The following is a 26,934-nucleotide window of genomic DNA, read 5'->3' as shown; positions in this document are numbered from 1 at the left end:
TTTGGCAGTTTTTGGGATGACACGACCTCATAACTATGAGGTGAAGGACGTTGCTCAGGATTTGTGCAGCTGTGTGTTGGATATAGAGTGAGGCAGAAATCGAACATCAAGTATAGTAAGTGTGCCCAGAACATCACTGGTCCCCATCTACAGAGCATCAGTGACCTCGGGGAAGTGCGGTGTCAGCACAGAGCACAAAGGATACTGAAGACAGCAGCCACAGTCTGTTCACCCTGCTGCCGTCTGGATACACAAGTATCCGCTGAGCCGAACCACCAGACTACGGAGCAGCTTCTCTCCCCAGGCTGCGAGACTCCTCAATTCCCCCTTTGACGGCAAAAAGATGTAGCAGGATTTAGGATCAACTTCAATTTCATTTCTTCTTAAACCACGTTTAAGAAAAATGACGATAAATCTACCCTGTACCTTGTGTGTAATCACCTGAAAAAAAAAGATTGCTGTGTTTTCGTAGACTGAGACGTTTATATCTACAGAGGGAGACGGTCCTCAAGTACGGAGACTGCCATCATGTTTCTACAGCAGCCCAGAATAGAAAAACTGACTGCGCTGTAGGGCCACTACAAATTCCCTTCTTCGCGACACTTTTGCATTTTTATACAGCAACAAACATCAGGGGCATCATGCTGCTCCAGTGTGTGATTTTAGACAGCATGCTGGTATCACAGAACCAAAAGAAGCACAATGTTTAACACAACAGCCTCTATTTTGACACATAACATGCACATCGGCGGCACTTTCTAAATGACAACATTCAATGACGAATGTCAATGACCATCATTTACCATCCCTGTTAAATGGACCTCGTTTCGTCCCCTCTTTGGAGGGTAAGAAGCTACTAAACATCACATTTTTTAAATATTTGCGGACATTTACAGCCGCTGTTTGTCTTCTTTGAGTCAGCTGCGTTTTCATATCGTTCACTGTAGTTGGCAGTGCCTCCACGGCGAGCAGCGTCAGGATTTTTTTTAAACATGCAATGGTTTTATTCAGTGTTTTTACTCATTTAAATCACCTGTTCAGTTTTTTTGGAAGAGGAGGAGACCTCTATGGACAATTGGGCTCCCTGTAAAAACCCGAACATCTGGATCCTAAGTGCTGGTCTAGTGTCCTGTCTCTGACGTGCTGAACACCGAAGAAACACTGATTTGTTACAAGAAGCTGCATGTTTTTAATCACTTTCTTTGGAAAGAAGAGGTTGTCTGTGGATAATTCAGCTCCCGGTAAAAACGTCCTGAATAATGAAAACTCTAACCAGTACAAGTTTCAGCTAGATGCAATCTGCAATCCTCACCACTAGGTGTCACAAAATCCACCTAAATCCTACACATCGCTCCTTAAAAAGTTATTAAAATATTGGTGTTTTTGTCAGTTGGTGATTTCGCAAATCCTAATCTGTCACACTGAATAAAAAAGCTATTTGTTACACTGTCAATGTTGCAAACTGTCGCCTCACTTTGCTGAGAAAGCAAAAAGAGCAAAATGGAAACTTTTGGTCGATCATGTTTATTCAAACTAAAATGATAATACCTGGATTATCACAAAGACAGAAGTACAGCAGATTAATTTAGTTTGGTCTTTGAGGCACACAGGAAAAGATCAACAGTGAGTGACTATCATTTCCTACCGATGTGTCTTGTTAAATACAATAATATACTCATGGTCTATAGAAAAGTAAAAACAAAATCTTCATTTACGAAAAACAATCTAAAAGGAGAGACATCAGTAGATAAGGCTGGAAGAGATACAGTAGGTCCTCACACAAAGTTACGGTCGACAACTTTGGCATCAGTGGATAAATCCCTTGTATAAAAAAAGAAGCAAACAAGAGGCACTTTCTTATGAGCAGTATTAACGGCATTGCTTGTATCATTTACATAATCACTTCATTAACATCAGCCTTTACGCCTCGGGGTTAAAAGGCGTCGCCGTGTCAAATGGCACCGGTTACGCTGTCGAGGAAAACTTGTGAACCTTCACTCAGCAGATAGTGTGTCTCGCCAGGTCTTCGTAACCCTCTGAAGCCTGGATCGACATCACTGTTTTCATTTTAACCTTTTAACTCTGAGCAATTTCATTTGATTTCTTTCTCAGAAACATTGGGGAAGAAATGTCCAGAAAATTGCATGATTTTGTAGATTTAGAGTACTATTTTGAAAAAAGATAGGGAAAAATTTCCAGAAAACTACGTTTGAAATCATCACAATTGCATATTTATTATGAATCATTATTACTCTTTAAGCACTTTCTTCCAGGTCATGTTTTTCTTTATTTGTTTGTTTCTTTTTTTGTGAGCAAATTTTCAGGAAATCTTCTTTTTAAAACTTTTTTTTAAATTTCTTGCAAATTTTTGAGCCATTTATTCCTAAGTTGCTCAGTGCCTCCTTCCTATGTTTTTGAAAGAAATCAAGCCAATTTGCTGGGTTTTTAAAGGTTAAGGTGGCAGAATTGATTAAGTATGTATCTACTGGAAATATTTCATAAAACTGGGTCGTCTTTGCAGTTAGACACAAATATGTTTGAAACTGGTGTTCCATGAGCAGAGAAAACAGAGAAAAAAACGCTTTTGCTAAAGAGATAGAAAACATACAACTACCAGAATGCACTGGGCTGCACAAGACCAATAAACACCCCCGCTGGTGGGTGACATAATCCAAACTCTGGTGAAGAGCAAAAATTTCGTCTCGTATTTTTAAACGGTAAGCTAAAATGTGTTTCTGAAATTTTTTTAGGCAAGATATATGCAACACAGTAACAGAATCTTGGTTTCTATTTGAGGTCAATCTGTAAAAATAGGCAGTGCTGATCAGGTTTTTGGCCTCTGTTTTCACTGTGGGGAGACAGTATTACAGCTAAACAGGGCACTAAAATATGTTTCTGAAAACATTTTAGACAGGAAATAGGCGGTGCAGTAACATAATCTTTATCTATATTCAATCAGAACTGCCTCGTTTTGTTGTCTGATTGGATTTTAGTCCAAGATTGAAAGAGAAGTGGGTCTGGCTCTTGATGCACTTATCTGATGCACTGCGGTGGTTGGCAATATAAAAATGCAGAATTACAGCCTGTAGTTTGAGCAACAGCACTGAGAGCCACAGAAAAGGACACTTTTGCTCAAGAGGGAGAAAACATACAACTACCAGAATGCACCACGCTGCACTGGACCAATAAAAACTCCTGCTAGTGGGTGATGTAAAGCGCCCCGGTCTGTCTGAAAAATTAGCTGCTGGTTGGCAAGAAACAATCTCATATCACAGTTAAACAGTAAACTAAAACAACAGCATCACACTGACAGAATCTGTTTATATTCGATCGGTGCTGCTTTGTTTTACAGTTTGATTTCCATTTTTTTGGACTCGTTTTCACTGTTTAGGAAACAATATGACGCCCACTTCATGTTCAAAAACTCTCGCCATTACAGCTAAACAGGGCACTGTTTAGCTGTAATAGCAAGAACAAAAATGTTCTGACAAACATTTTAGGCGATTAAAAAGGCAGTGATATTAGCATAATCTTGATTTATATTCAGTCAGCACTGCCTGGCTTTGATTGGATTTTGGTCTGAGATAGAGAGAGTGAAAGATGGGTCCGTCTCTTGATCCGCTTCTATACTCTTTGAGCCTGTTTAGACCTGGTATTAGCATGCGTTTTGGTGATATGAGTCGTCCACTTGTTATCAGATCACCTGAGACGCATGTTGACGCCAGGTCTAAACAGGATGTTTGTGTCCGCAGTGGCGTCATGGTTGGCGGGCATTACAGAAAAGCAAAAGTACAGCCTGCAGTTCGAGTTCGGGCAGCGAAACTCTGTTGGATGATGTGGGCATCTAGGCACTGGTTAGATTAAAAGGTAAGGTTACCGCAGTTCATCTACACGTATGACCCATGCTGTTTTGATACGAAGCTGATTGAAAATCAGGTAAATATCCTTAAAAACATGGTTCAAACACTGACATGGAGACACATAATAGCTCATAAGAAAGCACCTCAAGTGTGACAGAAAACATTCATTTACAAAATATAAAAAGTTCAAAAGTTTAAAAGGCCACTATCGAACAGATAATTAAAATGCATGACTGGCTGGTTAAGGTGGAAACAAAATGCTGCTGCAGTTGAAGAGGGCCCCAGAGGCAGGCTTGTTAAACCACGCTGCAGGGGAAGAAAAGCTGCAAACATTTCCTGCATGTTTTACTCCGACGGTCTTTACGGTGTTCTCGGGTGTAGCACCTGGTCTGCAAACAAATGTACATCGAGGGATTCGGAGTGGAAGAAAACTACAATGTTTTGAGTCGCAGAGAGGCTGTCCCGCACTAATTTACACAATCTGTGTTAAAATTCCCATCAGTTGCTCTCGGAGGCTTTTTTCTCACAGCGCTGTGATCTCAAAGATGTAGCTGAGACTGCAATTTGAGTGCCTAATTACTTAGAGAAAACCTTGTAGTGTTTTTCCACCCTTTGTTTACCAAAAATGAGATCCTCAGATGTGCGATTTGATCCCTCGCCAAATTTTCCTTCCCCTATGTGCAAGGCAAAGAAAAGAACCTATGGGCTATTTGAGTATGGCGTGTGGTGATGAAGTTACCTCCCTCACACACACACGTTTCTTCTGCTGCTGCTCCTCTTAGTACGGCTCTGCCTTTAGACTTCGATACAGGCAGCATGTAAACACCATCCCAATGATCTGAGGATTGGAGGGCGAGGAAGGAAACATAAGTATGGAAAATCTCCATGGATACACATTAGGCTTGGGTGGTATCACGGTATTAAGGTACACTGAGGTATTGAGAGCTCCAAAGGTATGTTTTTTTTAAATTAGAGCTCTACCTATCAATATTTTTTAATTAATCAAACAATTCTTTTTATGATAAGTAGACTAAAGTAACCACTATTTTAACAATCATCATTATTACTCGATTAATATAACAATTTATTTACCCAAAAACAAAAAACAAAAACTTGTCCCATTGATTTCAAAACAATTGTATTTAATCATCTTCTTTTAGGAAAAATGATAATAGAGGTATATTTAATTTAATTAAATGTATTATTCATTAATTTATAATAATAACAATTATTAATATTATTATTATCATCATGATTATTCTTTTTATCATTGGTTACAGTGTTAAGTTAGCAGCTTGCCCTCCAGGAAAATCATGCTCAGACTGGGCACAGCTTTACAGACACTTCTCTTTTTTATTAAACTTATTGTCAACTCATCTCTATTTATAATAATTATAATTACATATTGAAAATTATGTTACAAAATTATTATAATTCTAAAGCACTTTTTTCGGTTAATTTCCTTGGTTGTGTTTTTTTTTAAGTTTCTTTCTTCAAAAAACATATATTTTGGGTAATTTTCTGATATTTTTTAATTAATTTCGGGCTTATTTTTTGGTCATTTCTTCTGTCGCAGGTAATGGCCTTCTTCCCATGTTTTTGAAAGAAATCAAGCAAATTTGCTCAGGTTGTATCTTAAGGGTTAATAAGGAAAATGGTGTAACATCTGTGAAACATTTAGTGGGTTTCTATTGTGTATTTATTAATCTAAAAAGCTTAAAGTAAGTAGTGCACTCGCTGTCAGGGAAGGGGGTGTTTGGGGGTATTAGCACCACACACTTATATGGTCATTTCAGGAAAGTATGAAATATTACATACCGCCCAAGCCTAATAAACATGCATTTATGTCTGTTTCGTGCAAGAAAATACTTCAAAGAGTTTATTTCTTTGCCCACCTGTACGCAAGCAATCCCGACGCCCACCGCTCCGATGATCTTCAGATGGTCCAGGATGAATTTCTCCAGCTTGGTGATGCAGCCGCCCTAAATGAAAAACAAAGAGTGTCTTCATGTTGCATCAGTTGATGTGGGAGTGCTGCTGGAGTCTCACTGCAAACAAATGTTATGTATACAGTTCAGATATGAAAGCTCTTCTTTCTCTGCTACTCTGACACCGCACAATCTCGACACTGACACACTGAGACATGACAGAAATACTGATCCAGCTGCCGGCACTGAAAGTCCACCCTGTCGAGGGCCCCAGCACCCTTCATGCTCTCACCTCCACCTTGTAGATGTTGGATGGGTGGTCCCTGCGGCCGCAGAGCTCGGTGGGAGTCTTACAGCAGCTGTCAGGCACCATCCTGCTGTTTGCGTCTCTGGAGCGAATCCAGACGCTCTCAGCCCAGTCGGATGAACTGTTGCTGCCACAGCACTTGAACTGACGGGAGACAGAGGAAGACACATTTTCTATCTTTAGAATGAGGAGTTTTGATGGTTGCAAAGAAATATAAAAGAAATACAAAACATCAGAAGTTCCTTTATACCGAAAGATGAAACATTTTAATACTGCACCCCACACAAAACAAAGACAAGCAGAACTTGTTGAAGATATAGTTTGACATTTTGGGCTTTCGGTTTTCTTACCAATGGTTATACGAGGATATCAATACCACTGATATTTGTACTGTAAATATGAAGCTACAGCGAGCAGATAGTTAACGTGGCATAAAGGCTGGAAAAAGAGGTTAACAACTAGCTACTTACTAAAGGTAACCATGTACGCGATTATTCACTTGGCTGGAAGATAAACTCCTGGAGTCTCAAATTTATGAAATAGTTCAGCACACGACCACCTGTAAAACTACACTTTCACATTTTTACAGTTTCATGTTTGTATGGACTTAACAAAGAAGATTTAAAGTGTTAATTAGTGATATTTAAAGGCGTTGGTAGGCAGATTTTGTTGCCTTTAGGTTAGGGATGTCAACAGTCAACCTGTTAATTGGCTAACAGGTTATTGACTGCTTACTCATGCTGGTTTATAGGTTAATGTCACCACTCTTAAGTTTAACTCTGCCTCCAATAACAGGTGCATTATTACGACCTCCTTCATCATCGCCTCTTTTGTTGTTTTTTGAAACTTCGTACTCCGCCCACAGGGGCCACCCATCGGCTGTATCTATGTCAACATAAAGGACACACCGAAGAATGAGGGCAGTGATATTCATGACGTTTGAAACGGAGAACAAATCTACTTTTGTACATAAATGGAGTGTAAATGATCCCAAAGTGTATTTCCAAAATATGTGACAAAGCCAAACTGATTTTCGGAAAAGTTTAGAAGAAAGAACAATAATGTTGATGTTTGACAGCCCCGGGGCATCTCATATTAAAAACACCGAGCGTAAAAAATGAACTAACTGAAGTGTCGACTGCTGCTCAGATTTATCCGTTCCTTCATGTGCTGTCAGCTGGTGGAAGAAAAAGAGACGGTAAATTACAGCACGGGGTGCAGACAAGCCCATCATGCTTAGCTGAAGTCAGAGCGACTGGAATCGGATTTGTTTTGACTCGCCCTCATCACAAAAATCTCTAATCTGATGGGATGATAGGTTACCAAAACACTGTCCAATCAACAAGCCACATGTGAGTCCATGTGAATTTTTTCTTAGAAGCTCTGGTGCAGCAACTGCAGTCCAGTATTTTGGGTGGAAAAACAGAAGTGTGAGTGCACTTTTAAAGGTAAATATCAGTTGGCATTAAGAGTTTGGATTAAAAACTGGATAAAATCAGCCTCTGCCTTGTGAAGCTGGTAGTTGTATCCATCCTGGTAAGCAGACACTCACCTCCTGCTGCAGCTTGTCCACAGCCTTGGTGATGTGCTCGTGGGTGCTCTGTTGATACTTCTGGGTCATGGTGTCTCTCAGGTTCTGCTTCAGCTCCTCATTCAACTGTTCAGACACACAGACACAGACACATTCACTAACAGTCCTCTACATAGCAACACAAAGACGTCAGGCCGGCACAGAGCACGGCCGAGTGTTAAAACGAGTTGTAATTGTTGACTCTGCTGCTGATGAGATCAAAAGGCCGTCCTGACGAAACACGTCATGGGCAGCGGCTTCTGACAACACAGGAGCAGCTGAGGACGAAGGCAGAGGAAGGTGGTGTTTTTTTGTTTTCGAGACCGGTGGCAGAAAACCGCTCGCTGAAGAAGCGCGAGGTCTGGGGGGCTCAGTTTCTATGGCAACAAGCCAGCTGGGAAACCACTGTAAATCAAAGCGTGAAGGAGATATCAAGGGAATGAATGATGAAGAGAGGAGGGGCGGGGCGGGGAGAGATGAGAGACGGGAGGTGAAGACAAAAGAGGAAAGGAGAGGACGAGGAAGGGGGGCAGCGTTTCATTTTTACCTGTTGACAGTTCGGGAAACGCTGCGGCAGCGATGAGAAAACAGCAATTCAAGGTTCAAAATGGTTTAATAAGTAGAAACAGCCGCTGTGTGAGTAAACAGCATCATGTGGCGTTCCCCTGATACTAATAAAAGCAAACACGAGATCAAGCATCTAATGAGGTGATGGCTGTGAAACCATAGATACAGCTCTAAGCGCTGCAGTTCCAGTCCAACCTGGACCAGCTGGTGTCAAGAAAAGTAACAGCAGCAGTTTCGACCTGCAGACGTGTAAATGTGCTCCATCTGCAGGTGAGGAACGTTAAAGCATCTGCTGTTTGGACAAGGTGTGAAGGCAATGACTGCTAAAACTGCAATATTTATAGTTTAGTTTAGTTTAGTTTTAGGTTAAGTTTAGTTAAGTTACAATTAGGGCATGCAGTTTTAAAGACGTCTTTAAACACATCAGCAAGAGAAAGAGAGAAAAAGAAAAAGAAAAGAAAAGAAAACAAGGCAAAGCAAAGCAAAGCAAAAAACAAAACAAAACAAAATAAGACAAGACAAAGCAAAGCAAAACAAAAAAAATAAATTAGACAAAAAAAAGCAAGACATGCAATTTAAGGACTGGGCATATGGACGTACAGAGTGACATTGCAAAAACATAAATAACAGCATCAAAAAAAGAGTTTAGTGCTGATAAGTGTAAGTATGAATCATCCAATGTTTTAACTGGTTAATGACAGATCTATAAGTGTTAAAATCTCTGATGTAAAGTGGAATTACATTCAACTCCTCTGACGGACCAGGACGACTGGCTAAAAGAAATTTTCTGCAACGTGATGTTACAATCTCCTCTTATGGACCCCGAGTAACACGACTGTTAGTTCTTCAGCTCTAAGTGGTGGTGGAGCTCAGTCATGGGTCAAGTTTGCATATTTCATATATTTCATGGCTGGTGTTTGACATCTTCTACATTTTAAATTTGCAAAAAGTTTTGTTAATGAGTATATTTTTGCTGAATAGTGATGGGCAAAAATGAACAAGCAAATCTCGTAAAATTGTCAGTGTCGGCTATGTACTGTGTCAGCTTGTCTCACATTTAAGTGCTTGTGAATCCCTGACTTTTCCCACTCGCCCACTCACTGAGATTAACGTGGTGCAGCAACAGCACTGAATAAACAAGCAAGGACTGATTAAATCAGACTCCAGCCATGACCTCTGCCAGCCAAGGCCAGTGGTGCTTTCACATGCTCCTCCAATGGCGGTTCTTCTCACTTTGGTGTGTTCATGTGGAAACAACACAGAAACTAAAAGAAGACATGTTGTGTATTACTGCTCAGAGTGTTTAAACATTTTGTTGATGAAAAGCAAAGGAAATTAATGAGGTGAGAAATATGATTTTTAATGTTTCAGATTACTCTGACACCACATGAATGCAACGCAGGGATGAAACTGTAAAATGACAAAGTTGGTCCAGTCGGTGGGTGGTGCTTGTCACAAACAGTGCACTAAAATATGTTTCGTAAATCATTTGAGGCAAGTAATAGGAAACGCAATAACACAATCTTGATTCATATTTAATCAGAGCGGCTTAGTCTGACAGTTTGACTTCAGTTCACGAGCAGTAATAATAATAATAATATCTTAGATTTATATAGCGCCTTTCGTTCTTATTAAGTGCTCAGTGAATATTTTGGCACTTTCAGCAAATAAGAAATAAAGTATTTTTTTAAATATAAAGGTTACCAACTGTAGCTTTAAGGGCAGGGCTCCTTTGAGTGACAGGCTGTCTGAAAGGCGTCACCACAGTTTTTGCGTCTGATCCACCACTCGCTCCTTCGTAGCTCCACACTGCCAGTAAAATATGTTCACTTATAGCTCCAAATTCCAAGATGGTGATGGCCAAAGTGACAAATTCGAGGCTTTAAATGTGTGTTGGTGGGTGATTTACAAGTAGGTTTCATGAGGTGTTTAAATCATCTCGAAATTAAACGCAACTGTACAATTCTAATAACTGATTACTGGAGAGAAAAATAAAGGAACTGTGACTTAACTCATGATTTGCCAAGCATTTTCCAGATTTTTTTAAATTTTCCTTAGACATTCAGACACATCCGACAACACTCTGAGGATTTTTATCTTCCGTGTTGACAGACTTTCTTCAATTAATTTTTGACTGAAATACAGAGGACCATATCTTTGGAATGACCTTCTTCCATCACTACGATCAACATCTACGTTATTGTTACATCTAAAAAGGACTAGAGTTTGAAAATGTACAGCTCTTCATTGATTCATCTACAACGCATCTCAATTTGTAGATACACATTTTTGCAATTTGTGAATTTCTGTGAATTTTGCATAACCGCTTTGTCTTTAAACTTTATTTTTTCTTATTCTTTTTAATCAGGGTTCCTACAGCTTAAGGCAAATGGGATTTAAGACTTTTTTTAATGCCACTTGTAATTAAATTTAAGGCAAATTTTACAGAAGCCAATACTGAAGGAAACAGCATGTACTGGCATCAACTACTTAAGGTTAGTGGGATATTTATTTTATTTTTCAGATAGTTATTGTAACATAAAAAATGACTCTTGAAATGAAAAAAAAAAAGATTCCTAAAAATCTCCAAGCATTTTTAAGACTTTTGAAAGATTTAAGACATTTTAATACCAATCAAGGCCAATCAATGTGTGTTGGTGGGTGACTGACAAGCAGGTTTCATGAGGTGTTTGAATTAATCTTAAAATAAAAAGCACACGTACAATTTCATTATTATTATATTATATTCATATTATCATTATTATGATGATTGCAGAGAAACATAAAGGGACTGTAACAAAGGATTAAGTACAGAGGGAGGGAGGAAGAGTGGCTTTCGAGATTTTCGCAAAACTTAATTAACACAACAATCTTTTGCAGCGAGTAAATGAGTTGAAGCTTTAGGAAACAGGAGAGAGCGGTGGAGCTCAGCGACTGCTCGTGTTCGGATGAGTTGTGTATTATGAATGAGGCCGTTATAATGAAAGCAGTGCACCTCCAGACTGAGAAAAAGTCCTGTTGCTGAGCTACAAGCCACCAGGCTTTAAGACTAGTCTGGGTGGGAGTGATGCTGGTGGAGAGCGATGTCATGTTAATATTACACGAGTAAAAAAAAAATGCCTCATTTGCAACTACTGTTCAGTCAGCCATAACTCCACTGTTGGTTTTATTTAGTTTCTACATCAACTAGAGCACATGAGATAAGATAATCATCACTTGTAGGCACAACAATGTGCAGTATTTGTACTCTTCTGAGTCATTGACCTGTGTCACTCGAGTTCCTCGTTTCTATATTTTTGGAGGCAACAGCTCGTCTAACTGCAATTTAATCCAAAATCACCACAAAATGCTTCTAAATGACTCTGACACAGTGCATTCAGCCTTGTTATGAGTAATACTGGAGGCATTTTTCATTCCATTTGGACTAAATGTATCATGAATAATATGGTCAGTCTGATATTTGTATTTTTAATGGGCTGTCTCATATTTCTTTCCTGCAATCTGATTTATCGTGCAGGTTTTGTCGTGGTTTAAATTACAGCGCAGCAGATGCCACGCGGGAACTGAAACAGTCATCTCTGTTTTATTACAACTCTTCTGACGACGTGCTCAGATTAAGAGGTGCAAAACATGTGTCAAGCATATTGATTTTTTTTGTGTGTGGAGTGCATCAGAGCTGCTACACACAGACAGGTTTAATATAAGATGATGATTTTCTGTGTTCTGGTTGACTTGTGATATTTTTCATTTTTTACTACAGTATCAATAAACTGGATAATATATCAAAAATATGGAAATCAGAAGACAAAAAGCAGTACTCATGAGATTTCCTTTTGAATCTGCTGACACAGTCCAGTTACAACTGTATTTTAACTTCAAACAAATCCCAACACCTGCGCTTATTCTTCCCATATCTGTCAGCTGCTGCTCCGTCACTCCACATTACCATCCGAACATACAGTACAAATCCCAGCATGCATTGTAAAATACATTTCAAAGGACATTTTTTATAGGTCCGTTGGGGATTACCTGCTGGTAGTAGATGTAAGCCAGGACGCCAGCCAGGATCTCCAACAGGAAGATACACAGCAGCAGGACGAAGTACTGCAGACAGCAGAGGAGAAGAAAATACAGTTAGTGGATGTGATGAAGCGACAGGTGGCTCAAAAATCTGATATGGAAGCATTTAACGTCACATATGCAGCTCAGAGGGTGAAGTTTTGATGAAATACAAAAACTTTATTTGATCATGAATCCCTGTGTTACGTTTTAATTCGCAGTGTTTAACAGGGTGACGGCTGACTCACGTGAGCGGGTCCAGCACAGGCTGAGGGCGCATCAGCAGGTATACGTACAGTGCAAAATGTCTGTCCCTGCTAGGGCTGAGCGATATGGAATAAAGTCTGATCACAATATTTTGTTCATATCAGTCGATATCGATATGTATCACGATATACATCAAATCACTATTTCTGTCAAGCTAAAAGGTTCCCTTTTACTTCTAAGTGAGCTATGAAGATATTATAAGGTTCATTTTGGTTTAAATATTTGTATTCTGTCAGTCACTGAACATGACAAAAATACTATAGAACAGGCATCACCAACTGGAGGACCTATCTACTAAAATTTAAAGAGGTCCAGTTACGAAAATTTACTCCCAGCAAAGGTTCAAACCTCATACCTAAATCAATGTCAGGATTAACTGAACATTTTACTTTGATTGTGATTAAAGAACGATTATTTTGCTTTTTTTTTTGTTTTTGCCCTCATAGTCCACTGACACAGTTTGGTCCAGCTGATGAGTGGTGCTTGTCACAGACGTTCTCATTTTACAGCTAAACAGTGCACTAAAATATGTTTCGTAAATCATTTGAGGCAAGTAATAGGAAACGCAATAACACAATCTTGATTCATATTTAATCAGAGCGGCTTAGTCTGACAGTTTGACTTCAGTTCACGAGCAGTAATAATAATAATAATATCTTAGATTTATATAGCGCCTTTTGTTCTTATTAAGTGCTCAGTGAATATTGTGGCACTTTCAGCAGAAGAGAATAAAAGTATATTTTTTACATATAAAGGTTACCAACTGTAGCTTTAAGGGCAGGGCTTCTTTGAGTGACAGGCTGTCTGAAAGGCGTCACCACAGTTCATGCATCTGATCCACCACTCGCTCCTTCGTAGCTCCACACTGCCAGTAAAATATGTCCACTTATGGCTCCAAATTCAAAGATGGTGATGGCCAAAGTGACAAATTTGGTTCACTGTGGTGCTATTCTTATTTTAATTGGCTGTTCGTGTTGTCTGTCAAAACATGGCTGGAATGCGTTCTATCGACATTCTATCGACTACGTCACATATTTTAATCGAGGAAAAGTTATTTCGCGATTGATTGATTGATTGATTACATGCAATTTACTATAAAGAATGAAAGTGATATAAATATAATGAAATATAAATATAATGCAATCAACTGCAGCACCAAGTACAGCCTAAAAAGCTTCACAGAAGTAGGATGTATTGCAGAGCTGATGTTCTGGATTGAATTAAGATTGTCCAGGTGTAACTAATTTACTGGTTAATAACAGTGCAGATAACATGTACAACTTTGCCAGCCAATAAAAAGAGGCCTCACAACAGATGACAAAGTTTGGCAAACTGAACTAAAACTCTTCTGCTGTTTCTAATTTTTTGTTTATATTCAGCTCTTTTGTTCAAAGTTAGTTTTTATAAAACCTAAAACTGTGAAACTTTCAGTAATTGTTATTGTTCAGACGCTCTGTTCTGTTCCGTGAGGTCTGCTGTTTATCGTCGGTATCTTATTCGTGAGCAGGCCCATGGGAGTTAGAGGGAAGGCCTGCTTTTCGTGCCATGTTTCTGCAGAATTAAAGACAAGAAGAGATATTATCAGCCCCAAAAACCTTGACCCAAATTCCTCTGGCCTGCTGCTATCAGAGAGAGAAAATCAGGCCGTTAAAGTGGACTGGGTCTTTGATTTGATAGCTCGGGCTGATTAGGCCTGTGAGCGGCTCTGAGCCTGAATGCTGAGCAGACTCTAAGATGCATTTTGATGTTGTGTTGATAGTTTATGAAACAGAGAGAGATACTGAATACATAAGAAGGTCACATTTGTGTGAGGATTTGATCTGACCAGATCTTACACGTAAAGATTTCATACGTAGCATGTCTCACACTTGATGAATGATTAATTTCAGTTCTTCAAAAAAGTAACTAAACTGATTTAACATACAGTATGTTTGCTGACTTCCAAAAGGGAAATTACAGTACATAGCATTTTTGGGGTAACTGTACTCTAATAGAATAACTTCCATTTACTTTGATCTTTGAATTACTATTACTGTCCTCTTTGATAATAGTTTGGTACAATATACTGCCTCAGTATATGTCTTAATCACATCTTTTTAGCAATGTCTGAAGTATCCTTGACAGAGATGGTGAAGTCTTCATATAAAAGCAAAGCTGGAGGAAAGTAGTACTGCACTGCTAAAATAATCCAAATAAACATTTTCGTGGATTCTTACAATGGAAAATGTTTACTCTTTAATAATTTATCTTAAACCCTTTGATATCTGAAAAAAATGGCTTGATTTCTTCAAAAACATGTGAGGGAGACAAGCAACTTAAGAAGAAATGGTCCATAAAACAGCAAGAGATTATAAAAAGTTGCAAGGAAATTACATGAAAATAAGCCCAAAAGAGAGTAAAAAATGATCTCAAGAAAGTGCAGAATAAAAATTTGTTTTTCTTTTTTTTCTGTAACATTTTGAAATGCATAAGAATATTTTCTGGACGTTTTTTTCTCCATGTTTTAATTATATATATATATAAATTTTAGCACTGACGCATGTAAAGCACTTTGAGCTGCATTTTATGTATGAAATGTGCTATACAATTTTTTCATCATCATCATTATAATAATAATAATAATAATAATAATAATAATAATGATAATAATAATAATGATAGTAATAATAATAATAATAATAATAATAATAATAATAATAATATCACTATATCACTATAGAGACAATTAATAACATTTTTATTAATTTCGGGCGGCACGTTTTGCTGTTCTTTATGTTAAAAATAGCTGATGGCAACCAAAGGCCAAGAATTGGTTGCCAATTTCTCAGAATGGTTCCCAGTAACAACCTGGCAACTGCTACTGCTGGTGCATAACAGTTAATCTGACTCTACCCCACACTTGTAGTCTTTTCCTGTGCTTTCTCCTTCACACACACACACACACACACACACACACACACACACACACACACACACACACAGACACACAGCAGCATGTTTCTCGTGCTGATCCCACTGGCACAGTGATGTGTACAGGGTGTGACAGAGAGAACCTGTTGTTGGCTGTAGAAACAGAGGCGTCTGAATTACAGACTACAGTGACTCCAGAGGACTCCTTCTGATCTCAGGCACACACTCTCTCTCCGGCAGACTCATTTTACGTCTGAGCTGCCATTCTTCTCCCCTGTGACTTCAGGGCACAGTGTAATTACTGCCAAACGACTCTCAGCAGGTTCATATGCACAGCGCCTTTTTTTAAAGCTCTACATGGGCTTCAGACGTCCTGGCTAAACTACAAAATGTCCAACATCTCGGGGTAAACTCATTTTGCTGAGGCTGTTAGAAAATATCTGAACAGCTTCCGTTTGTGTCCATCTTTCACAGCAGCTATATAACTTTCCTCCATTGTCCAGTGAACATAAAGGTACAACATTTAACTGCAGCGAGGATGCAAACACATTTGTATGCTGCTCTGTGTTTCTATTTCAGACTTCATTAGAAGTATACTGCTGCCTTTACAATTACTGAGCGGGTGGGAGTTTAGAGTCACACTGAAGGTGACTTTAATCAGACTGATAACTGTTGGACACGTGCTGGGTTTTGAAAGGAGTCCTGCCTCCTTTTACCGTACGGAGAGCTCTCTGGCCACATGCAGCTCATCAATCAGAGCCTTAACCTGTAGTCAAGTCGATGCAGATTCTATTAACCTGAGTCCAACAGCTGCTGATTATCAAACTAACCTCAGCTTCGTGTGTGGCCGCCGGTGAAACGTGTTTTTTCTTCACACAAAGTTTTAAAACAGAACTTTATTTTATCATAAGACACAGCAACATGCTACTCTTCATTACAGGAAAGCAAACGCCCGATATAATCAATCAGTCACCTGCTGAGCTGAAAAAGGACTAGATGACGGTTCAACACGATGGTACCTTTGCTGTCTTATGTCGTAGCTTTGCTGGTTTTTCGTTAAAGCTAGGGCTGTGCCATATGGAGAAAATCATCATCATCATCAAATCATTATAACATTTTTGACTAAAAACTCGATATCAATATGTAGGGCTGGGCAATATACAAATATTATATCGTATCTAGATATGAGACTATATATTGTCTTAGATATTGGATATTGTTATATTGTCATATGGAATAAATGGTTATTTTTCGGATTTTAAAGATTGTATTACAGTAAATCAATGTACTTTTCTCAACTTATCACAGTTCTTCTTGTTTCAATATTTGCTTTTCCCCACTTAGTATTTACAGCTACATTACTAATGATTATTGATCAAAAATGTAATTGTGTTAATATTTTTTCAAATTAACAAAAGTCATTCCTACAATATTGTTATATCAAAAAGGAATTAAGTAAAAATAAATTAAATAATTAAATAAAAGTTGTAATGTTTCATTCTGTCTTTCAGTTCTAGCATTAATTAAGTGCTTTTGAGGAGATTTAAAAATATTGAGATATATATCGTGTATCAAGATATAGCCTAAAAAATATTGCAATGTAATTTTCAGCCCATACCACCCAGCTCTATCAATATGTTTACGATAAAATCACAAAAAATAAATCAATCAATAAATCAAAAAAGTTCCTGATTAATATCTGTTTATCTAATAATCAACTGATTGTTTTACCTCAACATCAAATCCTCTAATAAACCTTATTAATGCTACAAGGAATATCTCAAAATATGTGGGATATTAGTTTAAGGATGACTAATATCCCAGATGTCTAAACAGAAGTTTTAACTTAGAGTAGTATATCAGTTTAAAAGTCAGAAAATATTTAGAAAACACGAGAAAGAAAATGAGCAGAATTTAATCTATTAAAAATTTCTGTTAAAATTGTTAAATATTGCCTGGAAAAAACAAAAAACAAAATTGTATAAATTACAAGAGCAATTTAAAATTATTAAATCACACCTTTAAATTACCAAATAGCATTATAAATAATTCTAAATAGTGTTTTAAATTCTACTAAAACTTCTCAATAAATAAAAGATAAGACATTATAGGTTGGTTGTTTTTTAGGACAATAAATCTATCAATAAACCACAATCTCATAAAATATGTATTTTCAATAATAAGTTTAAATGACTACAATTTCTGGTGCTGACTCCAGAGGGTAGCAACTGATTACACACATCCCTAAATGCTACATACAGTTTCTTGTTAGATCTAATGTAAATTGTGCTGAAACATGACTTAAACTACTGTTCAACCTATTAGTAGTAAAGGTGAGGTGAGATTTAATTTTGGGGTCTTGTTTCTGCCATGTCATCTCACAAATATGTCAAAACACATGAGAATCAATTCACAAAGACCAGCAAATGTAGTTGGATGTCATATTAAAAAATTAAATAAAAAAGATAATCAGTTAGATTCATTACAGAATAAAAGTGAGACGTCAGCTGCAGTTTTATGATTTGAAAAGTCATGAATAAAAGATTTTGGATGAAGACGTTCGGACGAGTTAAAAATGCAAATGAAGCTAAAAAAGATATCGAGCCATGAATTTGCTTCTTTTGATGGGCAACATAAAATCAGCATCACACACACACACACACACACACACACGCAGAACTCCATTATGTTCTCCATCTTTGGCAATCTCTTGCGATCCCCCCTCCCTCCCTCATGACAAGTTCATTCCATCGCTGTGATTCATGACTGTGATCTCAACTCCTCAAGATGCACCACGCATTTAAAAAACACACAGAAACACACACAGAAGGTGTGCACAGACTTCAAACTAAACATAACCACTTTACTGAACACTATAGACCATATAACCTTTAAAATCATCAATCACTCATCACAGTTATTTACTCGCAGAGACGCACGTACTGGCTATATTTGTTATTTAACACCACGAAGAAATAAATGGATGTTTATTATGCTCTTTCATACAACACTGTACCCAGAACTTATCATCTCTCTTCTGCCTCTTGTTGAAGCCTAAAGGTTTGTCGTATGAAATGAGCGATGATCATAACTAAGTCATGAAAGACTCGTCAGGTTGCAGGACAGGCGGGCTGCGAGCTGAGCAGCCGACACAAAATGAAGTATGAAGCAGCGCCCTCTTTAACCTCAGCAGCTGCTGAAGCTTCGCCAGCCTGTTGCCTCATATAAAGAAAATTCAACAGAAACAATGAAACACCAAATACAGTAAGATAAGAAAAAACAAATACAAAGTGAAATGGAGAGAAAATAAAGGTGCTAAAAGACAGATGGTGAAACAGAAAGTGGAATATGTGCTTCTGGTGAGTATTTGTTCCTTTAAACTGCTGGACTGATTATAAAATCCAATACAGTCACATATTTAAAGGAGCTCAAGGCCCAAGGGTTGAAAATTATTGTTTTTGTGCTGGTTTATTATTTTTCTTCAAAGCGGTTTTTGCAAATTCAAGTGAGACAGTAAATCATTGAGACGTGAAATTTTCTCTAATGGCTGTAAGTTGTGACAAAATGTTGCTGGACAAAAATGACCCCAATCAGCCTGATGATGCTACATTTACAGGATAACTTTAAGAAGTCGTAAGTCCTGAGCCATCCGATTTACACAAAAGTTGGCACAGACATCCATCTATAATCACTTTACAAATATGCCTTAAAAAACACTTATATCTACCTGACTAATTTTTCCATTTGGAAGTTCTTGAAAAACACACTTCTGACAATTCCTAAACCATAGATCTGATTTGTATCAAATATTTTGTTGATCAATATCAAATCAAGCTGACAAAAAGTTGCATAAAACTTGTTATCTCACTGCATTTTGACATATTTACCAACTTTAAAGGGGCTCGAGCGCGCTGTGGCACAAACTGGCTTGTTTGTAAAGTCAGAGCGCTGTTGGGATGTACTGTTCAGTTATCCAGAGCTGCGTACTCTGGGAGCGACAGAGCGCACTCTGGGAGTGACACTCTGGGAGCGACAGAGCGTCACTCTGGGAGCGACACTCTGGGAGCGACACTCTGGGAGCGACACTCTGGGAGCGACAGAGCGCACTCTGGGAGCGTCACTCTGGGAGCGTCACTCTGGGAGCGTCACTCTGGGAGCGTCAGAGCGCACTCTGGGAGCGTCACTCTGGGAGCGTCACTCTGGGAGCGTCAGAGTGCACTCTGGGCACTCTGTGTGGGGAGAAGGAGCAGTAAAGTGCCGAACAGAGCGAATGTGTAATAAACTTAACAGTTTGTTAATTCGTGGATAAATAGTGCATCTTTGGCTTCAAACAACAGCTCTCTCATTTTAGTGCAGAGCTTCAGATTGGATTTACGAATGTAGCCAGAGTCAGAGGGCTGGAACAGATAGAGCTGTACCACACCGACTCTGCTTTGCTCTATGGCTGTCGTGGAGACGAGAGACAGATGACAAAGGCGGGATCCAAGAAAGTGTCAATCAAAACGTGATTACACCCGCACAGTCTGGAGAAATGCTATTATCCTCTAAATAAGCACTTTTCAACTCGGTATTCTAATAGTTGGGAAGATTTATTTTTAAATATTTTTGCAGATACTTAATGAGACACTTGGTTTTGATATAAAATGTGCATTCTTACTATTTCAAGCCACATTTCCAGAGGCTTTAAAGAGAAAGGCAGAGAGACACACTCAGACTTGTAATTTGCCGGGTCAAACTGCATGAAGTCAGTTTCTCCACAGGTGGATCCAGACTCTGGTAGGACTGCTTTCCATCTGGCTCTGTCACTTGATAGGAAAAAGTTTCTCCCTCCTCTCCCTGAGTCATTACACTGTTCTGTCGCTTTTCTCCCACAAAACAATGAAACTGTGTGTTTGCAGACACACACACCACACCCCTCTTCCTGTGGGAGAGTTTTCTTCTTTTTCTCTTTGTCTCTGTGACCTCGCTTATACTTTCTGTAGTCCAAACATCACTAACAGCCTCACAGAGAGTCCGATACGGCCTCTGCTTTAATCTAAAGGCCGCTGCAGCTGGTTTATTTAAGCCTTACTGCTGCACAACTTGTGACCTTTAGGTTGCAGACAGTGTAGCCAATCACTGCGGCTCTCGTGTACTCTCGGCAGGTACCAGGCGCTCTCCACACACAAGAAAACAATTACTTTACCTCTCTCTCCACACCACCACTCTGCCCTTATGTTTGCCCTCTTTAACAATCTCGATAGCATCTCTCCTTGCCGACAAGTTCATTCCTTCACTGTGATTCATCGACCTAATCTCAACTCATCCGGATGCGCCGAGCGTTTCAAAACTATACAACATACAGGACCAGAGGTGGTGAACACACCTGCATTTACGCACAAGTGCTGAGCTATAAATCAAATATTCTGGACATGCTGGGGACTTCATTTATTGGGTGCAGATCAACAACTGAGGTTTTGAAGCCTCAAAAAAATTCCATAAACTGGTTGCCTTGGTTTTGTTGATTTTCATCACGAACAAAAGCAACAGATACTTCCTTAAAAATCACAACAATTAAAGAAATCTCAGTCTTGTTTGTGTACAGCATATTAACATTATAATTAGCATATATTTTCACCTACTGTCTTTGAAGATTTTCACCCCTCCAAAACTGGAATAAATACTTTTGAATCAAATGAAACTTGTTTTGCCATTTTACTTTTTCTTTTTTAAGATTTTAACAAAAAATATATTAAAAGGAAAGTTCACCCGCAAATCAAAGACACATGTGTTTCCTCTCACCTATAGTGCTTTTCATTAAATTAGGTCGCTTTGATAGCTGATAACTAATTGATTAACTGTTGTCTGATTAACTGTTGTGCACGAGAGACTTGTTCTTGTGACAGCTCGAGATGTAAACCTCGACTGAGCTGTAAAAATAGCGAGCTCAGCGATGTTAGGTGAGCCAGCAGATGCACGCTTCCTTCTGGTGTCATTTAGTTTAAAGAAAGTAGTTCCTACATAAAACTGCTCACAGCAAAGTCTGTGGATTATCTTGAGTAACCAGGTCATGACTGAAGCCGATATCTCCAACACTCTGCAACTCACACCAAAACAATTTATAGTCTGATAAATAGCATTACAGATAAGAGGAAAAATATGTATTTTTGATTTTGTAGCTTTAAGACTAAAACAGTAAGTCTTCTTGCCCTTGACTGAGCATTTCTATATTTTCAGACTACTAATACAGATATTGGTGCAGCTGTCCCAAACATTTACAAGGCTATTTTTTGTCGTACTGAAATAAGCACTGACGTATGAGACAGTTGTTACATAATATGAACTGACCAAAGATAAAGATCACAATGCCTTTCTTCTTTTATTTTGTTGGCAAGAAGTTAAAAAGTTTTTGCCACGACTTTGTTCCAGATGCCATCCTGGTCCTCTGGAAACGTCTTCCTACTTCATGAATGCTACAAATAAACACACCTGGTGGGAACTGGCTATATTTTGGCATCTGCCTCGTCTAAAGCTGAAAATATCTGGCTGTACCGAAATCTTGTGGACACGTCCGCGGTGAAGAGTAAACAATGCCAAAGATGACGCATCTTCTTGCAAAGCTGATACGACACAATCTTTGAGATGCACCCACAGTGGAGAGCATGCATAAATGTACCATGCTATAATGTTTGCATGGAGCCTGAGCGGTGTGTGAACAGGACAGTGTTTCTGTGAGTTTGAGTGCAGATTTAGTGCCATGCAGGTCTCTGTTGGCAAAACCCTCTGCTGTGTGCAGAGTGTGCCAGAACAAATATGGGCACACGCTCCGACTGAATCAAGTTTTTGTTTTGTCTGAACTGAACCCAATCGTGGCTGACACCTTGGCCGCCGTGTGTGTGGCACCACGATGTCCTTCTAACAACCTATTACTTCTGGAAGTGATATACAGTGTCCCACATTTACTTTTTGGGTGGAAAACAAAATCTATTGATGTGCCAAGAAAGACATCAGTAGCCAAAAAAAGCATTGGCATTCTACTATGGAATATGCAAACCTGTTTTCTGTTTTTCCAAGAGTTTTTACCTAAAATTCCCTCTTTTAGTTCTGCAATGGATGTTAATTTTTTGGTCTTTTATGGATTCACATCTGCTCATTATCATTACATGAGAAAAAGGTTTTGTCTTCCAACATTTCACTACCTAGCCATCTGGCTGGAGACAGGACAGAAAGTTTGCCAGTGTCCATGTTTCTGCTTTATGTCGAACAAAATAACAGCCGCTGAATAAAAAGCCTGTGTGATACTGAAGCAGTGTTTTCCTTCGTGTTGTACCTGGGCAGGTGGTGGTCCACGAGGGCCAGATAAAGTTTAAAAACAGCACATTATCTGAAAAAATGTCATTCCCCGAGGCTGTTTGACTCTTGAATGGTAAAACTTTGGCACTTTAAGGTATTCAGTTTCCAGCTTAATTTGGTATTTTGTGGATTTTGTCTAATTTATATATTATGGGGCTTTTATATATTGTAATGGTTCTTGCATGAAATGTTAAACTTTTGGCCTTTCATTAACACGACAACAGCGTTTTGATGGCCTGGAAATGCAAACTTTTGAAACCTGGTTCCAGAGTGTAATTTTTTGAAAATGCAACCCATTCTGTCACCGTGTAAACTGTCAATGCTCAGATCATGTGAGAACGGCGACGTCACAGCCGCACTTTGCACGTGGTGTTCTTTTATGGTTCTCGTCTAAAGAAAAGACTTTTCTGTTTTTAGTAGGGCTGTTCTCGTCTTAACGTGGCCTTAGTTTGGTTTCTGGTTAAAATACGATTCAGTTACTGAAAAATTTGATTAACAATTTCAAATGGCTCTTGTAATCAACGCAACATTTTTGGGGACAATGCTTAACCTTATAGTGCTCATTTAAAAAATGAATTAAAAAATGTTTTTGGCTTTAGCATTTATTAGTTATTGGACAGAGAGAAGGGATGACATGCAGCAAAACATGCAGTCAAACCTGCTTTTGCTGCGCCGAGGACATGACCGCCGTACACGGGGCGCCAGCTCTACCAGGTCAGCTACTGGGCTCTCATTATGCTCTATTTTGAGTGTTTTCCTACTTTTAGACTAGTCGAATAAACTTCAAAAGTCAGAGAAATAAGTCACTGGTAACATCCCTATACAATACAGTCAAAAACTTTAGTCAATTTTTTTTACCATAAATATTGAGTATGGTGTTACTTTTTTAGTTTACATTAAAACTTTTTTTAGCATAAGGATTATTTTTCAAATCACTCACAAATCAGCTAAAGCTTCCCCTTTTTTTTCCTCAAGTGAGGGTGGTGGTAACAGAAAAAAATAACATCACAAAAAAAAAAAATCTGCTTATATAAAATACTTTTTTATTATCCCACTGTTTGTGTTTAGGTTGCAGAGAACAAGTGATTTCTGTTTCACACACTTTAACATTTTGACAAGTGTGTGTGCAGCTTCTATTATCTCTCCACCCTGATGTGATCTCTTACCACTCGCAGTAGCTTCCTCTGCTCCCTGAAGGTGGCACAGCAGCCCAGCACGCCTGTTACCATGACGATGGCTCCAGCCAGGACCAGTATGTAGGCGGAGGCAGCGTAGGTCTTGGAGGAGAGGAGGCTGATGTAGTCGCTCTTCTCCACCAAGGTCCAAACGCCCACCGCCATCACAACGCCCCCTGCCAACTGGGAGAAGAGAAAACGATAAGAGTCCGATCCCTGACAGTGACTGATACAAAAAAAGACTCTAGCCCCCAAAAGGACACACTGTACAACACCGAGGAGACAAAACTTGAAAGTGACAAAGAGGTTTTACTTATTTATCAACCAAGTCAGTTTCAAAGCGACAAAGGAGGAGAAGTAAATGCCCATCACTGGTTGACTGCGAAAAAAATGACCCACCGCTGCAACACGAGAAAACCTAATCTGGAATCAGTTTATGTTGCGATATAATTGTGAATAAACTGAATGGAGCTGCTCAGGTCAGCAGTGCAGGGCTGTCACTGCTTCTGTGACAGGTTTCATCAAAATATAAGCTGTGCAGTGTTGTAATAGACCATGCCATTATGGTTGACACTATTCTGACTCTCACCTTTTTTTCCTTTTGTTGTATTGTTGGATTTAACTTTATTAGTTACATCTTTATGTTAAAAAGATATATATATATATATATATATATATATATATATATATATATATATATGCATTAATTGCAGCCTTTAACTTTGCTCTTTTTTCCCAACTTTTTGGTTGGGTAATGGGCATTTTTTAAAGGTTTTCAGTTGCGGGACGTTGAAGGAATTTTAAAACGTCAAATGAATCCTTAAACCCACTGGACAGACTAAACCAGCAAAAAATCAATGCTTCAATCCATCATATAACAAATGTCATTATCCAAGATAGTGGTTTAAGAGAATATGAGGAAAATTAAATCAGCACAATATCACTGTGACGAGTCAGCAGATGGAGCAGCACTGCAACAGAAATCTGTCATCGTGCCAAAACCGTCAATCTAACAGCCGGCCTAATTTAGATTTAATTTATAAGGGAAGACGATGGCTTCAGAGGATAGTCTGAGTCAGACTGTACCACACCCAGAGACACTGAGGCAGGAAAACACTCACAACAACACAGTTAAGCAAGATATTTCCATCAACACTTTAACTTACTATTACTGTTAAAATTAACAACAGCACTTTTTCTTTTTTTCTTTTTTAATTTTCTTTTTTTTTTTTAGGAATGATTACGTATATGTTCATTATTTCAGGATTTTTGTTTCAGTTCTTACTTCCATTACAGTCCAAAGATGCAGTTCAAAAGCTGCACATTACAGATCTATCTATCCAAAAGAGTCAGGGATTTCATTTTTTTTCTCAAATCAACAGCACACGTCATTCTGTCACCATCTGCATGTGAGATCAAAACATTTTTTTCCCATTTAAGATGCTTTTAATTTACAGAGAGACTTTTTATCATTTTAAAAAAACATCAAACGTGACAATACTAAACAATAAAAAAAACCCCACACACACATAAAACATCTCACAGCTCTCCAAAACCAGCCCAGCACTGAAAACCACAAACTCGAGAGGCAGAATGGGGTTCAGGCTTTATAGTAATCACTCCATGTGGTGGACATGATGCTCCCTGCAGCTTTACCTGCTGTTAAAACTCAATGAACCACAGGAATTAGTGAATCTTATCCTAGTGTAAATGAAAGCCGCACAAGGAAAATTTAAACCTTGGCGACCTCCAGTGGCAGGAGGAGGTACAAACTGGAGTATTTGAGAGCGTAATTGAACCTGAATTGTATGTGTAATATGTCTGTAAGTATGTTCATCAATGAGGCCATCAGGTGCATTTATTTTTCTTAGCAGGTAATGATGAAAAAACTTTTTCTGGTGGGTGAAGGGACACATTTTTTCTATTAATTTATTTCACGTATCAGTTGTGGTCACTTGTCGTTTGTTTATTTGACATGGTTTTAACATTTATGAGAAGAATATAGTGAATACATGCCATCTGTTGACCAGAAGATGTTTTTTTCAGCAGCTTCATGCAAATATCTACATATGCAATCATTTTTTCTGCATTTTATTCTTATCTTTAATTGGTGCAACAGTGATATCCATTACCAAAGACATTCTCTCAAAGTTATCTCCTTAGCCTTTCAGATTACAAGGTTTGTTTATATTTGCAAACACTGCAGATAAGGATTAAGGTCTGATGGCCACTCGGGTTTATTTTCCACCTTCAAGTCAAACTTATCTGGAGCAAAGCTGTTGGTGCATGAAATGTCTGAAAATTGTGATTGTGTTCTAAAAAAGTTTCACTAATCCCAAACTTGTAAATAATTTCAACCTACAACCTCAAAAGGTTTACCATGTTACACACTCCTTCAAATGAAAACACTGGAAATAATACAAACAGAAATTTTACGTCAGGTTTTTACTTTACAGTGTTGACAAGTTGACAAGGCCAAATTTAACATGGCCAAACAAATCCTTAACTATACTTTGAAATACATCACCAAGGGGAAGACGCATAAACATTATGATTCACAACTAAAACTGTAAGTATGTAGCATAGAGAGATAGATGCATATGTGTTCTTTTTGTCAGATTTATTCATTTCAATTACGAGTAATGAGTGATCATTTTGCTTTTTTTTGGTGGTTTGTTTTTTGCCCTCATAGTTCACTGACACAGTTTCATTTGACCATGGTGTGTTGGAGTGTAATAAACATATGATTTATTATTATTTATTAAACTTTCCAGCCTCATATAAAAAATTAAGAGCTCCATCTTTAACACATTGTGCTGATAAAAGGCCAACCTCTCCTGACTGCAGGACTCTGACTTCAACTTCTGTGAATCTTCAGTGCTATTAATCATTTGACTTACTATTTTAGAGTAGGCCTACTTCTCCTATAGCTGCCAACAGCCTGCCTACATTCCCAGTT

At 38.4% G+C, this 26,934-nt stretch overlaps 1 protein-coding gene across 1 annotated transcript in view; it reads right to left on the bottom strand.

The window, feature by feature from the left end:
- Positions 1 to 1,508: 1,508 nt before the first annotated feature.
- The window catches only part of LOC121946091 (CD151 antigen), a 35,447-nt gene continuing 10,021 nt past the window's right edge, over positions 1,509 to 26,934 (bottom strand). Inside the window, exons 3-8 of the mRNA XM_042490524.2 lie at positions 23,967 to 24,158; positions 12,262 to 12,336; positions 7,648 to 7,752; positions 6,081 to 6,239; positions 5,756 to 5,842; positions 1,509 to 4,698 (exon numbers count right to left, since the gene is read on the bottom strand). Coding sequence (XP_042346458.1) covers positions 4,639 to 4,698; positions 5,756 to 5,842; positions 6,081 to 6,239; positions 7,648 to 7,752; positions 12,262 to 12,336; positions 23,967 to 24,158 — 678 coding nt within the window. The 3' untranslated portion in view covers positions 1,509 to 4,638. The remainder of the gene's footprint in view (positions 4,699 to 5,755; positions 5,843 to 6,080; positions 6,240 to 7,647; positions 7,753 to 12,261; positions 12,337 to 23,966; positions 24,159 to 26,934) is intronic.

This window comes from Plectropomus leopardus, chromosome 1, assembly GCF_026936395.1.
Source record: "Plectropomus leopardus strain MGB_pleo_1.0 chromosome 1, ASM2693639v1, whole genome shotgun sequence".
NCBI lineage: Eukaryota > Metazoa > Chordata > Actinopteri > Perciformes > Serranidae > Plectropomus > Plectropomus leopardus.
The sequence above is the reverse complement of the archived record's forward strand: the minus strand, read 5'-3'. Positions and strand labels throughout refer to the sequence as shown.